Source organism: Chrysochloris asiatica, unplaced genomic scaffold, assembly GCF_000296735.1.
Source record: "Chrysochloris asiatica unplaced genomic scaffold, ChrAsi1.0 scaffold00054, whole genome shotgun sequence".
Taxonomy (NCBI): Eukaryota; Metazoa; Chordata; class Mammalia; order Afrosoricida; family Chrysochloridae; genus Chrysochloris; species Chrysochloris asiatica.
The window spans coordinates 4,752,314-4,768,749 of NW_006408572.1; the positions used below are offsets into that span (position 1 = coordinate 4,752,314).

The window sequence follows — 16,436 nt, forward strand, 5'->3', positions numbered from 1 at the left end:
TTCCCTAAAAGCCGAGACTGTAAATTCCAAAAAGGCAAAGTTTTTCCCCCCCAAAAAAGCTAAAGAGGATAGAGAGAAACACTGTTAACTGATGATGTATGGAGGGGATTATAATCAATGTAATGAAACAAGTCATATGAATGGTTAAGTGTGAAACTGATGATGTGCCCTGTAAACTTTCACTCAATCCACAATAAAAACCTTAAAAAAAAAAAAGAAGAAGAAGAAAGGGGCAAAGTTGCCAACAGTGTCTCCAGGCCCCGAAGCTACAAATAAAGCAAGCACCAGCCTTGTCTGCCCTTAGCAGCTTGTCCTCTGCAAGGATCTGTGTGGGGCTGTCCCCACCTGTGGAACCCTAGTAGAAGCAGCCGAGCCGGGAACTGGAGATGGCAGCCTGTGGACATCTCAGCCTAGAGTCTAGCAGTCTCAGGGAGCAGCACCTCTGTCTGCAGGCACTTGTGCAGAGCTAGCCAACTCTCAAGTCTTTATCTTCTGCCTTTGAGGTCTCAGAAGAGGCAGACCTGAGCCCTACCTGGTACCTCTACCCCTTTAAGGACCACCTTTATCAGGGTTGAACACCTGCTTACCCCTTGTGGGTCTCAGGTGAGAGAGTGAGAGTGAGTGGGAAGGTGTGGGATGTGAACAAACACAGGAAGAGATCAGGGAGACACTAACTCAATCTTCTTCTGTGGTCATGTTGCCCGCTGGTCCTTTACCTCCTAAATCTGCTTTATCACTTGCCCAGGTAGCCTATTTGTCAACTGTAGCCTGCGTAAACATCTAAGGCCAACAAAAATATGAAAGAATGTGTCTTGTGCATCATTCCTCCCCAAGTGCCCACCATATAGTCAGTCTCAGGAATGGGAGCAGTGAGTGGGCCAACCTGGGTTGGGAAGGGAACCCGAAGAGAGTTCTTAGAAACAGGTTAGCTGGGCCCCATGGACCTCTTGGAGGTCAGGTCAGCTCTTGACCTCTTTCAGGAGAGCTTGCTCACATCATGGTTTGAATTCCTTTGAGACAGTATTAGGGCCCAGGATTCTGAACTGGGTATCTCAGCCACAGAGCCTCAGGGTCGGCCAGTGGAGGGGGAGAAGGAAGCTGCAGTGCCTTCTGCTCTGTCTGGGGCAGTGTGGGGGAAAGGGCACCACGAGAGCCGGGGTTCCTTGTCCCATCACGTAACCTCTCAGAACCTGTAGGTCTTCACCTAGATATTAGGGACTGTCAGAGTTCATGAATTCTGATGTCAGGGGCCTGAGTTCTCTGACTTAATGGCTCATGTTGTTCATTTGGATCTTGCCAGAGTCAACCATCGACCTCACTGTTCCTCCCATTGTGAAGCTGGAAAATGGCAGCTCAACCAGCGTCAGCGTCGCTCTTCAGTAAGTACCCCACCCAACTCTGTCCTACTCATGCAGCCCAAGACTAGTCCAGCACTGGCCCTTGTTCACTCTTTCTCAATATTGAGGCTCTTCTTAAGTATGCGACAAGTCATAGAAAGACAGGTGCTAGCCCCAGGCTGCAGACCAACTTCCCAAAGTCTGTCCCCCATCCCTCTACTGGTTTCTTGTTTTTAGTGGGAGGAGAAGTAAGGGGGGACTTCTCTCCAGAGACCTGGGCCTTTTCCTCAGGTCAGAAGTGACCAGCAGCTGATGCCAGACTTCAGAGTGGTCCTTTCCAAAGTCTGACCTATTTGAGGACAGTCCTGAAAAGCAGGGAGACTGCTCATAGAGCTCAAAGCAGAAGTGATCATACAGCTCATGTCACATTCATGAAACTCTCATTGTTTGGCCTTTTGTCTTGCTGACCTTGCTGGTTTGGGCATGAGGGTCCTGGCCTTGTCCAGACTTTACCAGAGTGGTGTCTTTCTGATTCTATAGCTGCGGGGTCCTGCTCTTGCCTCCCAACTATGAGCATTCCCTAAGATGAAGATTTGGCATCCAGTCCTTTTCTCCTTATCCTTTTATCCTTTTTCACCTCCCTTGGGACTTCAGATCTGACCTCAAACCAAACCTTGGTATGACACTCAACACTCTTGCGATTCCATTCCTAGCTCCTATCATCTGTGTCCATCAACACCTTGTCATCCTTACAGATCATCCTCTAAGCCCAGATGTGAGCCTCCATCTCCCCGCTCTCTAGGGATGCCCTGCCCCCTCATACCCTTTATGGAAGCCATTCTATGAGTCACATTCTCAACTTCCCACAAATCTCTGTTCAAACCTACCCACTTCTGGATGCCTCATTTGGCCTTCGTAGCCAATTCCTAGTTTATGTCATCACCCTACCCCTTGGTCTCATCTTGTCTCCTGATAAAAGATAGAAATCGTCTAAGAAGTAGTGACTCCACCTCTCTTCCCTGCAGAGTGAAGCACATAGCATTTCCTCATTCTAATGACTTGAGAAATGACAGACCCAGGGTGAAATCCTGAGGGTTGGATAAGATGTCATAGTGCCCAACTTCTTAGAAGTAATCAGACTCTTGTCCCTCACAGGCATCCGTTAAATGCAACTTTGGTGATCACTTTTGAAATCACATTTCGTTCAAAAAACATCACTATCCTTGAACTCCCAGATGAAGTAAGTAGCATATCTGACTGATGGGTAGGGAAATGCTGAGCAACAAAATGAATTTTAATTGAGAACTTATAGAAATAGCCATGTTATTTTTATACCCTGGGCTGCCCCTGATCATTATTCAAGTTTGTGCTTTTGGCCTTTTGACTTCATTGGAGATGCATGGTGTATGCCTTTCTCATATTGATGGAATTAGGAAAGCAATGGTAGGAAATATGAAGCAAATTGATTCTGAGAATGTGGGAAGAAATTCTTAAGATGGTTTTCTAAGATCTTGCTACTCAAGGGCATTCCATGGACCAGCATGATTGGCCTTGCTTGGAAACGCCTTAGATTCCTTCCCAGACCTACTAATTCAAAATCTGCATATTGCCACAATCGCCAAATGTGGAAGTGTATGAAGCACTGTCCCGAGAGCACCATCGGTTGGGGTAATTTCCAAAAACAAATACCAAAGACTGTCTAATATAATGATAGCTAGTTACAGCTTTTGGAGAGCACAGTGATTCTGTATGATAAGCACTAGACTATGAACTACAAAGTGAGTGGTTCAAGTCCAACAGCCACACCACAGGAAAAAGACGAAGCTCCTGCAAAGATTTATAGCCTTGGAAACCATATACATGGTGCTAAGAGGTAGAACCAACTTGACAGCACTTAACAGCAACAAGTCATAGCTTTTGTGTATTTATGTGTACCCTGCTTCCACATTCAAGTGCCTCATGGTCAAACTGGTAACACATTTGCTGCTAACCAAAAGGCTGGAGATTTAAGTCTACTCAAAGGGGCTTTGGATCAAAGGCCTGGTGATCTACTTACAAAAACGCAGCCATTGAGAACCCAATAGAACACCGTTCTACTGGGGCACGCATGGGGTCACCTTGAGTTGAAATAGCTTGACAACAACTGTTTATACTTCCACAGTTCCAGGGATTTGAGCCAGCAACCATTTAACTGGATATAAATCATAAGGGGGCACCAATGCACAAGTAACTTATTGAGAGAGTAGGAACATAACGTCCAAACCCACTGCCAACTCATAGCGACCTTACCTAACAGAGTGAAACTGCTCTGTACGGTTTCCACAACTTCAGTCGTTGTGGGAGCAGACAGCCTCATCTTTCTCTCATGGAGTAGATGATAGGTTTGGACCACCAACCTTTTGGTTAGCAGTCCAACATTTAACCTACTACACTACCAGGGCAAAGGGTGCAAAAAAAAAAAAAAAAGCCAAGCTGCATCTAGGAATGAGGTGATTACCCAGGAGGCCCAGATCCGCTGTGGGCTCTCTAGCAAGCAAACAGTACTGAAGTGTAACCAGTTACAAGAGTTTGAGAATCTATGATCTTTAAAATAAGGCATTCTGTATGAGTAAAACTTGAAAACATTATGCTGAGTGAACTAAGTCTAACACAAAAGGACAAATGTTGCATGATCCCACTTACAAGGGGACTTCAAAAAGTTTGTGAAAATTTTTCATTATCTTTTAATTCCATTTTTTCTAAGTACTTTTTGAAACCCCTTTACATATGAAATAATCTAGAATAAGCAAATACTTACGGCACTATGGGATAAAGCACTGGACCGCAAGGTTGGTTTGAACCACAAGGTTGGCAGTTCAAACTCACCACCCACTCCTTGGAAACCTTTTGCAGGGTCACTATGAGTCAGAACTGACTCGACGGCATTTAACAACAACAAAGTTCGTTACTAGTTACAATGAATGAGCAAGTGGGAGAAAGAGGATCTAATGGATCTGTTTTCAGCAGGGATTTAGCGGGTGGCACAAACACTTAAGTATTTGACAGCTTAACCCAAGGGTTGGCAGTTTGAACCCACCCAGAGGTACCTTGGAAGAAAGGTCTGGTGATCTGCTTCCAAAGGTCACAGCCATGAAAACCTTATGGAGCATCTACTGTGACACACATGGGGTCACCATGAGTCAGAATCAACTCAACAGCACCTGATACTGATACTATAAATATGTAAACAGGTTGGGAAAAGTAGTTAAAAATAGAAAGAAAATAAAGTGATGGGAATGCAAACTAAAGCCCTGTCATGAAGATGGGGTCCAGCAGTGTGGGTGGGGGCAACTCCACCCCTGGCCTCTGGGAAGCTTCCAGGCCATTGTGCAGGAGTAGTGTAGGAAAGCCCCACAATGACATGTAACTGATTTGATATTGAAAGTGAAGTGTCATGCTGTAAAAATAAAAACCTGGTAGTATTGTGGAAATCCCCAGAAGACTTTTGAGCCCAGAGCAAAGAAGAATGAAGAAAATTTAAGACACGTGGAAATAATTATTCCAGAGTCCTGATGGACCCCATGAACCTCAGTCTCCACCACCCCTGAGACCAGAAGAACTAGATGGTGCCCGGCTACCCTACTGACTGCTCTGAAAGGGATCACAATAGAGGATCCTGCATAGAGTGAGAGAAAATGTGGAACACTCAAAATCATAAAATAGACCAGGCTGACTGGTCAGACAGAGACAAATGGAATCTTTGAGACTTTGAGATGAATCTGTCTGGAGATGAATCACTACTATGGTTCAAGTTTCAGCCAAATACTAGGGAGCTCTGCGTGGTGAACGGTAGCAATGGGGAGGAGGTACACACTCCTCAGAATAGTCAGCTATTTGAGATGAAAACATTTGTCCAGGGACAAAATTCCAGAAGGCTGGAAGAGATAGAAAAGGAGGAATGGAAATGGAATAGGATCTTCCATTGTGGGGATTGCAGTCAATGATGTGAAACAAAATGTGTATGAATTGAGTAGGAAACCAATCTGCTTTGTAAACCTTCACCCAATTCTAGAAAGTCCCTGATTTGTGTTGTTAGGACCAAAAAGCAGTGCTTCCAGATTCATCATTAGGGAAACACTGAAATCCAGTCAACAGCATCCTCATGGTACTTTTGAGGTGCAGCTGTAAGGCTGGGATTCTCTGGGTATCCAGCAGTATGGGGGGAGGGTGGGCCCAGAGTCACCCAGGTCATGAACAGGTTTGGGTGGTGCAGTTTGATGCATTAAAGTTACTATCCAGCTCCCTGCCTCTCTGAGGAGATATGAGGGAGCTTCAAAAAGTTCATGGAAAACTTCCAGGATCTTTACATCCATTTTCCCATGAACTTTTTGAAGCCCCCTTGTGTGAGAGTATCAGAAGGAATGAAGGAGAGAGCTGTGTTGCAGGCAGACCTCCCTGTGTTCTTTCTTGAAACAGAGCTCTTTATGACTGTTACTGTTAAGTGCCATAGCCACCCTGTATAGAGCTTCCAAACCTATACATCTCTGCAGGAGCAGAAAGCCTCATCATTCCCTCAAACAGCAGCTGGTGGACTCAAACCATAGACCTCTGGTTTGCAGTCCAGTAACTTATCCTTGTTGTTGTAAGTGCCATCGAGTTGGTTCCAACCCATAGAGACACCTGGTAGAGAGTTTCTGAGAAGCAGCTGGTAAACTTGAACCTCCAACCTTGTGGTTGAAACTGACTTTGCAATTCAGCACGTTAATCCGCAGTGCCACACCAGGACTCCTTTTGATGAATACTGGATGGAAATGAATGTGAACACATCCTCCCTGCTGACTATCTGGTGTGTCCTTTCACTTGGCAGCCAGGCTGGGCATAGTGCAGACACCCTTTCGTGGATATTAAAGGAGACTAATAACGTTGGAAATAGAGGCCATGCTGGTAGTCATCATATGCTGCTGCTGTGTGCCGTGGAGTCCGTTCCCACTCATAGTGACCCTGCACAGGGTTTCCGAGGCTGTACATCTTTACGGGAGCAGAAAGCCTCATCTTTCTCCTGTGGAACAGCTGGTAGTTTCAAACTGCTGACCTTGTGGCTCGAAGCCTGATTCGTAACCACTACGATACCAGAGCTCCTTAGTCTTCGTATTGTTGTTGTTAATGTGTCTTGGAGTCGGTTCCGACTCATAGCGACCCTGTACAGGGTTTCCGAGGCTGTAAATCTTTACGAGAGCAGAAAGCCTCATCTTTCTCCCGCGGAGCAGCTGGTAGTTTCGAACTGCTGACCTTGCGGCTCACAGCCTAATTCATAACCAATAGTCATCATATAGTAATGATAAAACCAAAAAAACCACACCCACTGTGATCGAGTTAATTCCAACTCATAGGGACCCTATAGGACACAGTACAACTGCTCCTTAGAGTCTAAATCTGTGTGTGGCAGCAGCCAGCCTCCTCTTTCTCCTCAGAAGCAGCTGGTGGACCTGAGCCATCCAAACCTGTGGTTAGCAGCCTAATGCTTAACCTACTATACCACCAGGTCTCTTTATAGTAGTGATTGTTGTTGTTAAGTGCCGTTGAGTCAATTCTGACCCATAGCAACCCTGATAGGGTTTTCGAGGAGCAGCTGGTATGTTTGAACCATCAACCTTGCGGTTCAAATGGACTTTTCGGTCCTGCGTATTAACCCCCAGGATCACACCAGGACTCCTACAGTAGTGATGTTGTTGTTAAATGTCATCAAGTCCATTCTGACCTATAGTGACCCTGTATAGGGTTTCCAAGGAGCAGCTGGTGAGCTTGACCCACCACCGCTGCAGTTCAAACCACTTTGTAGTCCAGCGCATTAACCACAGCGCCACACCAGGACTCCGTAATAGTGATAATACACACTTTAAATGTTTCCTGTGTGCCAAGAATTACATCATTCACAAACCAACAAATCACTTGCTATCAAGTGAATGCCACCTCATTGCAACCTCAAGTGTGTCAGAGTAGAGCTGTATGCCACAGGGATTTTAATGGCTCCATTTTTGGAAGTAGCTCACCAATCCTGGTGTGGTGCTGTGGATTAATGTGCCAGACTGCAAAGCCATTTGCATTGCAGAGTCGACGGTTCAAGCTTCCCAGCTGCTCCTCGAAAGCCCTATATGGGTCGGAACCCATTCAACGGCACTTCACAACAACAACAACACCAGATCTTCTAAGACACCACTGGGTGAACTCAAACCTGCAGCCTTTTGGCAAGCTGCTGAGCCTGTTAAACATCTGTACCACCCAGTACTCCGTTTCACTCAAGCCGAGTGTCAGAGACGGTTTTGATGCATAGCAATCCTGTATAGGGTTTCTGAGGCTTCATGTCTTCCAGGGAGCAGAAAGCCTCACCTTTCTCTTGCAGAGCAGCTGGCAGGCTTGAACCATGAAGTGTGTGGTTCACAGTCCTTAGGAGCTACATCACTCCCATTTCACTCATAGCAACTCCGTAAGACAGAAACTTGTCCCCATTTTACAGATAGCAAACTGAGTGAGGTCAGAGAGCTTGCCAAAGATCACAAGGCTAGTCTGAGAGGGAAAGCCTGAGGGCTTTTTCCCTGCTTAGAAAGTTAGACACACAGAGGTAGGTGGGGAGTGGGGAGGATGGGACTTAAGTTGGTGGTTGGGACTGTGACTAGTGTGGCCCTCCATTCCCAAGTGCACGGGACACCCCCCACATAACTGTGTGTGGCACCCAAACTGAATCCAGCCTCCCTAACAGGTTGTGGTGCCGCCCGGAGCAACAAACTCCTCTTTTCAAGTAACATCTCAAAATGTTGGACAAGTTACCATTTATCTGCACAGAAATAATTCCAACCAGACCGGGTATGTGGGCCTCAGCTCATCTTATGTGATACGGGAGGTGGTGATGAGGATGGGGTACTGGGGACACTTCCTTCAGAAGCCCAGCCTCAGCTGATCCCACTTCCCAAATTCCTTCCTAGCCCACGGATCCGCTTCTTGGTGGTCCACAGCAACGTGATTAGCATCATAGACCAGGTGGTTGGCTGGATCTACTTTGTGGCCTGGTCCATCTCCTTCTACCCTCAGGTGTTCAAGAACTGGAGGCGGAAAAGGTAACCAGCTGAGCTTCCTGTGCAGGTAGAACCCAGACATCTCAGCACTGGGCTTCAGACTCCTGCCCTCTGTTCTGCTCTCTTCCTGCCATTTCTAGAAAAGTGTCCTGAAACAAAAGCTCTCTCAAGTCAGTGATGGAATTTCCAATGCTGGACAATTTAGTCCAGCGAAGTTTACTCCTCCTCGTATCCCATCATAAAGACACTTTCCCAACAGGAAGGGAGGGACGAAGACCTGGGGGTTTCCAGGTTCCAATCACGCCCTTCCGGCTGTAGGAGACAGGTTGTCTGGCCAACAGCACTAACTTTAGCTCTTTACCTTTTAATGATGAAGTCAAATAGGAAGTGGCCTCCACTACTGAATGATACAGCAGCTGTGATAGGGAGTCTGAATTTAGATAAAGGTCAAAGGTAACAGGTCAACAGCAAAGAGGAGTTTGGAGCCCATTGTCAACTGATCCCCTGAGAGCAAGGACCAGAACAGGTTGGCCTAGTCACCACCTGGCACCCTTGGAACCCAGGGCTCAGCCTGCCCTAGGGATGTGAGATCTATATCCTTCCCAAAGAACAAGCTTCCCACCTTGTGGGATCTCAGGAAGGAGGGTGTCGGGCTCAGAAGGGTATATCTTCCTAGAGCATGTTTGTGTCAGCCTCTGAGATGTCCCTCCCACAGCACAGCAGCTCTGTGAGGCTGGAAATGCCTTGTTTTATAGACAGGCAGTAGAGCAGCCGGAGTAACTGTGACCATAAGGTCCCGCACCTACGTCTGCATTCTTATCCACAGTGAGCTAGTGGTAGGACAAGGATACAAACGTAGGTCTGGGACCCCCAAAGCCATGACCTGGACACCGGGGCAGAGAGTGCTTTGGGACCTGAATACATTGAACACAGCTCCAAGCTCCCAGCAGCCTGTGTTATCCCATTCACAGAGCTTTTCTCCTTAGGCCATGGGGTCCCCTGGGGTTCCTAGCCTAGTCACTGTAGAAGGGAAGGCAAACTGCCTGCCAGGAACCCCCACCTCTGCCCCTGTTCCCTGGGGGGCCTCCTAGAGTCCTGGACAGCCACCCTCACCTGGGCCCTCCGGCCTGCCACACCCACCCAGCTAGAGGTAGCCACAAGGCTGTGGGGAGCTGAGACTTGGAGCAGTCATTGGATGCAGTTCCAAGTCTGGGTAGTTTATTCCAAGTCTGGGCCTGTGTGTGCCTGTCAGAGACACTTGGCACGAACTCTAGGGTATGCTGGAGAGTTCGGGCTCGGAGCCTGTGCCTATCTGCTCTGCACCCAGGCCTCACCTTGGACTGGTAGGCTTGGTGAGCAGCGGCTGACTCCACTCTCCTTGGGTGTTTTCCAGTTGGAGGACAGAGCCAAGTGCATGGCCCTCCCACCAGACTTGGGCCTCTTCCTGCACTGACCTCTGTCCATCCCACTGAGCAAGGTCTTTGTGCCTTCCTATCTCACCCCATACTCTATGCATCTCCAGAGCCAATCCATCTTCCATCCCATCCACCTGTCTCAGCTCTGCCACTGTTCAAAGCCCTGCACCACTGTGGCTCACCAGACTTCCACCCTTATATCCTAGCTGGGCCCAGACTTCTCTTGCTCCCTGTTCACCCAGTGTTCTCACTGAAACCAGAGTGGTCTTTTCCAAACCCAAATCTCATCTTGTTGCCTCCAGTGTCCTTCCCTGGCCTCCCTCCCTGGCCTTGCTTTATCTGCTCCAGTCACCCCCAAGCTACTCACTCTGCCTAGAATGCTCTTCCTATTCCTATTCCCCTCCCCCCACAGCTGCTGCTTGAAGGAGTCACTCCTTCAAGGAAGCTTTTTTGTGACCTCAAACCCCCACCCCTGGTGGTTGAGGACTTCCTCTGTGTGTGATTGTTGCTTCTTTGCCACCAACTAGGAGGGCACGGGTGTGTCTTTCTCACCAGCTCAAGAGCCTGCTAAGACTTGGGATATTGTGGGTCCTCCATGAGTATTTTGGAATGAGCCCACCTGACAGGGTTTCTGTGATAGGGCATAAAGTAGCTCTTTGGGCTACAGTGGCTAAAAGGTGTTCCTTCCCCACAGTTCTCTGTAGTTTCCTCTGTGAGAAATGCGGGTCCCTGTCCCCGTGGGCCTTCTAGGGGCTATTGAACTGGGAGCCCGAGAGGGACCTGCTTCCCTTCTCTAGGAGGCCCCAGACTCCCTGACTTAAGGAGGCTCTCCAAGGGCAGCAGTGGGGGCTGGGACTGTGCTCCCCGTGTCCTTCTGCATCTCCCATAACCCCAGGCCTCACCTCCCATCCTGCTTTGCCTCTGCCCAGCGTCGTTGGTCTGAGTTTTGACTTTGTGGCCTTGAACTTGATGGGCTTTGTGGCCTACAGCGTGTTCAACATTGGACTCTTCTGGGTGCCCTCTATCAAGGTATGACCCTGCTTGCCCCTCTGCAGCCTGGCCCAGCTGTGTGGTGGCCTGGCTGCCCCTCACTCACCACCCAGGTTCTCCCCACACCCCTCATAGGAGCAGTTTCTCCACAAATACCCCAATGGCGTGAACCCCGTGGACAGTAATGATGTCTTCTTCAGCCTGCACGCCACTGTCCTCACCCTGATCGTCATCCTGCAGTGCTCCCTGTATGAGGTAAGGGAGGGTGCTCAGTACAACTGCAGGCTCCGTGCTCCCTGTACGAGGTGAGGGAAGGTGCCCCATGCTCCCTGTACGAGGTGAGGGAGGGTGCCCCGTGCTCCCTGTACGAGGTGAGGCAGGGTGCCCACTACTACTGCAGGCTCCATGGAGTGCCATGGGAGCTAAGCGTGTGGACCTTGCAGTCTAGTCTGCAGGAGCAGGAGGCCCTAAGCGAGCCAGGTGGGAGGGCAGAGGGCAGCTGAGTTAAGCTCCCCTAGAGATGGAGAAGAGGGGAAGGGTTGCAGGCTAAGGGGCATAGAGAGGAGCAGGTTGGGGTTCAGGGTTCCCATGGTGGGGGGGGCCCCAGCGTGTAAGCCGGGGAAAGTGGTTTCAGCTCTTCTTTCACTGCCCCCAAAGCTGCTTCCATACCCCTGGGCCGTTGGCCTCTACTTGGGAACTGCTAGGATGTCTTCACCTTTGCTGGGAAACCTGTGGGCAGAGTTCCACCTTAGGGTGGGAGGAAAGGTACGGCTGAGATCACCAGGCTCCAGCCCTCTCCTCAGTACCCTTCCTCCTCCTAAGTGAGCTCAGAGCAGGCCCCCAGTTCTACAAAGTGGGAACAAAATGCAGGTGGGATCTGGCAATCTCCAAGATGGCCTGAAATGAAGAACCCTGGATGGGAAAGAGGATGCCATTGGTGCTGGGGACAACCCACTTGTGCCAGGCAGCCATGGACTGACTCACTCTGAAGTCAGCCCCAAAGCAGGTCTCTCTCAGAGGGCTCGCCTCCAGCCCATGCCAGCCGTCTTCCTAAAGCTGACCTGGCCCCTGACCCGCTCCCTCTCCTCGTCAGCGAGGCGCCCAGCGTGTGTCGTGGCCTGCTGTCGGGTTCCTGCTGCTCTCCTGCATCTTGGCGCTCATCACCATGGTGGTGGCTGCGGTCGGGGTGACCAGTTGGCTGCAGTTTCTCTTCTGCTTCTCTTACATCAAGTTGGCGGTCACGCTGGTCAAGTACTTCCCACAGGTATTCCAGGGCCTGCCTGTATTGTCACATGTCTGGCGGGCTGAGAGGGCCCTAGGTGAGGAGATGGGCTGGAATCCAGCAGGAGGAGTGCAGCCAGAGTCGGCCAACATCACTGCCACCTGCTCTTCTTGGAGCCCTAGAGCCTCACGAGGAAGCCTTTCCCCTTTTTCATGAGACAGTCTTTCCTCAGGCCTCCAGCTCTGCTACCTGCCACTGTCCCCCACCCCATTACCTTAACACCTGACACAGCATGACCATCAGGAAAGGTGGGAGGAGGGAGCCCACCACTGCAGCCCTCACACCATCCGGGGACTTTGTGGGCCCTCAGCACCCCTGTGAGAACTCAGCCTTGCTCAGATCCAGGCACTGAGCCTAGCACATCTTCTCCATAAGACAAACACCAGTGGCCCAGGACAGGGTCAGTTTTGAAAGAGCTGCCAACTGCAGACCTCTCAGGGCAGTGGTGGCTCAGTGGTAGGGCTCCCACCTTCCATCCAGGCAACCCAGGTTCAATTCCTAGCCAGTGCATGTCATGGGCAGCCACCACCCAAACTGTCAGTGGAGGTTTGAGTGTTACTATGCTGCTGAACAGGTGTCAGTGGATTCCAGGCTAAGACTAGGAAGAAAGGGCTGGCAACCCACTGCAGGAAATTAGCCAATGACAGTCCTCTGGATCACAGGGTCAGATCAGGGGCAGTGTTTTATTCCATTGAGCATGGGGTCTGCGTGAGTTGGGCGCTGACACAATGGCAACTAATAGCAGACCTCTGCCCCATAATCAAGAGCCTTGTATAACTTAGCCCATTCAGCTTCCCCAACTCTGGGCACTACGTGCTCATTGGGCCCAGAGGAAAGAGTGTGTTTTGGCTGAGGGCGTGGAACTATCTCTTAGGGGGGGGACGTGGAAGCAGAACCAGGTCCTTGGGGGTCAGCACGACTCGACTGTGTGGACAGGAAAGAAAGGGGCAGCCTGCACAGAGGCACAGGCAGAACCTGTGGGAGTGGCAAGGAGCCCGTGGTGGGCTGAGTGGTTGTGGGAATGGTCGGGCAAGGAAGGCAGGACCAGCTCCAAAGAGCTGGGACAATAGGGGGGGGGGGGGCATTTGAGTAGTGCGATGTCGAGACAAGTGGGCCTCAGTCCCTGCATGTGAGAAGGCTTGGGGAACCTAGAAGCCAGGAGCCCTCAGCTGGGTGAGTTTGGAATTGTCTAGGACAGGTGGGGTGACAGCAGCAAATATGGAAAAGAGGGAGAGAGAATCTAAGGGTAAAGAAGAAGGCCTGGCTGGTGGCCAACTAAGACAAGACCACCAGGGGGTAGGAAGAGAGGGTGTAACTGTCAGTGTCCCCTGGGGGCACTGTGATCCTGGGGGATGAAGTGGGGCCCAGGCAGCAGGAAGAGTTTGGGGGATCCAAGAGTTATCACAGCCTAGTCAAGGCTGAGATGTGAGTTGACTCCTCTCAGTAGAGGGGGGAACTGAGGGAACCCAGCTCAGATGGGGGTCCTAGGATCCTTCAGCACAATACTAGACCAGCCTGGAGTCCCCAGTGTGGGGAGAATGCAGGTAAGAGGCAAAATCAAACTTGCTAGAAAACCAGGCTACAGCTCTGACCCCGAACTAGGACTGATGTGAAGCTCAAGAGGGCAGTGCCCCCTCCACTCCCTGCTGGCATTGAGGGGTGCAGGGCTGGAGGGAGGGGGCTCTGTTTGCTGTGCATACAGATGAGATCCCAGGCCCAGTTGAAACTGTTGCACTGACCAAGGCATATCCGGCCCCAAAGGTCACTGTGTTCCTTAGAGCCAAGGCTCGAGTCTGTGGGTGGGAGGAATGAGCCACTCCTGTGTGCAGCAGTCACAGGGGTATGAGGCAGCTACCCAGCCCCCTCACCACCCTGTCTGTCTGTTTGCCCAGGCCTATATGAACTTTCATTACAAAAGCACCGAGGGCTGGAGCATTGGCAACGTGCTCCTAGACTTCACCGGGGGCAGCTTCAGCCTCCTCCAGATGTTCCTCCAGTCCTACAACAATGGTGAGTCAGCCTCGGGCCACCCACCCACCCACTGGGCTAGAGGTGCCGCCCCCACCCCTGCAGCCTGCAGATCCAAGGTGGGACTCCTGCACAGGGCAGCGGGTACAGCTGTGGTGTCCAGGGCACCCCCACCCCCCACTGTGCTCCAGCTGCTTAAGGAGAGGTCAGCCTCTATCCAGATTCTGCCCCCTCTGACCCTCCACAGACCAGTGGACGCTGATCTTCGGAGACCCAACCAAGTTTGGACTCGGAATCTTCTCCATCTTCTTTGATATTGTCTTCTTCATCCAGCACTTCTGCTTGTACAGAAAGAAACCAGGGTACGACCAGTTGAACTAGCACCCGGGCACTCCACAGAAACAGCTCAGGCCCTGGGCCCCAGTTGGGGAAGGAGCCTCAGCGAAGGCCGGAGACGTGGTCTGGAACGCAGGACTGGCTGGAGGCCAACCTGGGCCCACCTTAAACACCAACCAGTCTGCCTTCATCTCCCTGGGACAGACACCTGACTCTGCTCCAAGACTCAAAGCCACTGGCAGCCCCTGCCCAGCCTCCTCAGGGGTCTCAGCCCCCATCTCTCTTCTCTTTAAGGCTTCAGGCCGCATACACAGGTTCCGACAGCCGTCCCAGGCAAGATCGGGCAGTGAGCTTGGAGCAGAGGGCCTTGCCCTACCTAACAACCAGTGTTTCTGGGAGCAGCCTGAAGGGCTGACCTTGCGGCCAGGAGAACAAGCAGCCAGTGGACCCTGAGGTGCTGGTGCTGGTGCTGGTGGTGGCGGGGCTAGGACTTTGGGATTAGGCTTGGGGTCCTTCCTCTGAAGACCACATTCTTAGAGCACCCACATTCCTGACCCAGCAGCAGTAGCTGGCAGACCAGGCCAGGGCCTGGTAAAGACAGTATTTCTCATCCCCAAGCCACACACCAGATTGATTCTGGATGGGACCCTGCCTACTGCCTTCTGGGTCTTGCTCACATAGGGTCTGATGCTCACACTAACCCTTCCCGGGCTTTTGGAAGGAATGGCTGACTTCCTCATGCCCTGTCCCCAGCCAGGACCTGGACCATGGGAGCCCCTCCTGCACCTTATCTTGTGCCTAGACTGCAGGACACACACACACACACCTAGTCAGTGCCTTAGAGGCCTGTTACCTGACAAAGGCAGGCCCCCACCCTCACTTACCCAAGGCCCCATGTACCATTTTTGTTGGCTGTTCAGGGACCTCAGATAAGGACTTGAAACCACCTCACACTATCCTCCCAGGGCCCGGTCCTGACCCAAGGTCTCTCCCTTCCTACACCGTTGTGCTTCTGTGGTGGAGGAAGTGGGGGGGAGGCGGGGGGTCCTGGGATGTGCCTTGTACTTGCCTCGAATCTGCTGTAATCTACTTTTCAGACTTTTTTTTTTTTTACTACAAGGTCAATGTAAAAGGCCTGTCTCCTTCATTAAAGCCTGGCTCATCTCTTTCCTTCTCGCGCTTAGCATTTGCTAGGTGCAGGAGGAAAGGTGTGTTGGGTCTGAGAATCCAGTCTTTACGGCCTGACAAGATGACATGGCCTCACAAACTTTTTTGTAAGGTAACACATAGGGTCATGAAGCTCACTGGTCCCGGTGGTGGCTGTGCACTGACCCAGCACTTTGTCAAGCGGAGCCCTCGGCTCGGGTAGCACAAGATGCCTGCTGGCTCCAGGGCCTGGCCAGGTAGGTCTCTCAGGTACTGTGTTTTCCTAATTCCCAAGGACAAGCAACTGAGGCTGTGGTGTGCACATGAGGTAGGTTGAGGCTTTAACAGCATCCCTCCACGGACAGAGGTGTTTCATTTCCAGTCTTCCTCTCCCCGGTTTTAGGGTCTGGTTTCCCTCTACAGCAGAAAACAGCAGCCAGACCAAATCCTCAGACCTTTCTATCTGGGCCACCCAATGGGTGTTTTGTTTTTAATTTTGGTACTACGGGGTCCTTCCAATTGCGGGGGAGGGAGGCCACACTTGGAAAATAGGAGCTGCCACCTGAAATTTCAAAATTTTGTTTTTTCTTGAAGAAATATATTGTGGCAGTGCAAAGGGGGTGGCCTTCCTGCCTGGCAGCAGTGTCTGGGGCTCCCACTTCACCCCTACCCACCCCCCAGCCAGAGAGCTCAGCCCCGAGAAAACAACCTCCTCACAAGAAAAATACCTGCCACCCATGACCCTGATTGCGATTTTCGACTCAGCAACCCTGTATAGGGTTTCCAACAAGAGGGGCTGGTGTGGTGAGCAGTTCAGAGCTTATCTTAAAGTGACACACCAGGAACCTTTGCAACCACTACCACCAAGTCAGTTCCAACTCACAGCGACCCTGTAAGTAGTTTCCAAGACTAA

General features: G+C 50.9%; 1 protein-coding gene across 2 annotated transcripts in view; it reads left to right on the plus strand.

Moving 5' to 3' along the window:
• Positions 1 to 14,792, plus strand: part of CTNS (cystinosin, lysosomal cystine transporter) — a 20,574-nt gene extending 5,782 nt beyond the window's left edge. The window contains exons 2-11 of one of the 2 annotated variants that reach the window (XM_006863266.1): positions 1,301 to 1,379; positions 2,493 to 2,577; positions 8,074 to 8,177; positions 8,297 to 8,428; positions 10,731 to 10,830; positions 10,927 to 11,046; positions 11,885 to 12,055; positions 13,966 to 14,083; positions 14,289 to 14,403; positions 14,672 to 14,792. In XM_006863266.1, coding sequence (XP_006863328.1) covers positions 1,301 to 1,379; positions 2,493 to 2,577; positions 8,074 to 8,177; positions 8,297 to 8,428; positions 10,731 to 10,830; positions 10,927 to 11,046; positions 11,885 to 12,055; positions 13,966 to 14,083; positions 14,289 to 14,403; positions 14,672 to 14,792 — 1,145 coding nt within the window. Of the gene's footprint in view, positions 1 to 1,300; positions 1,380 to 2,492; positions 2,578 to 8,073; positions 8,178 to 8,296; positions 8,429 to 10,730; positions 10,831 to 10,926; positions 11,047 to 11,884; positions 12,056 to 13,965; positions 14,084 to 14,288; positions 14,423 to 14,671 lie in introns of those variants that run through there. The other variant, XM_006863267.1, reaches the window with a different exon arrangement.
• Positions 14,793 to 16,436: the final 1,644 nt, after the last annotated feature.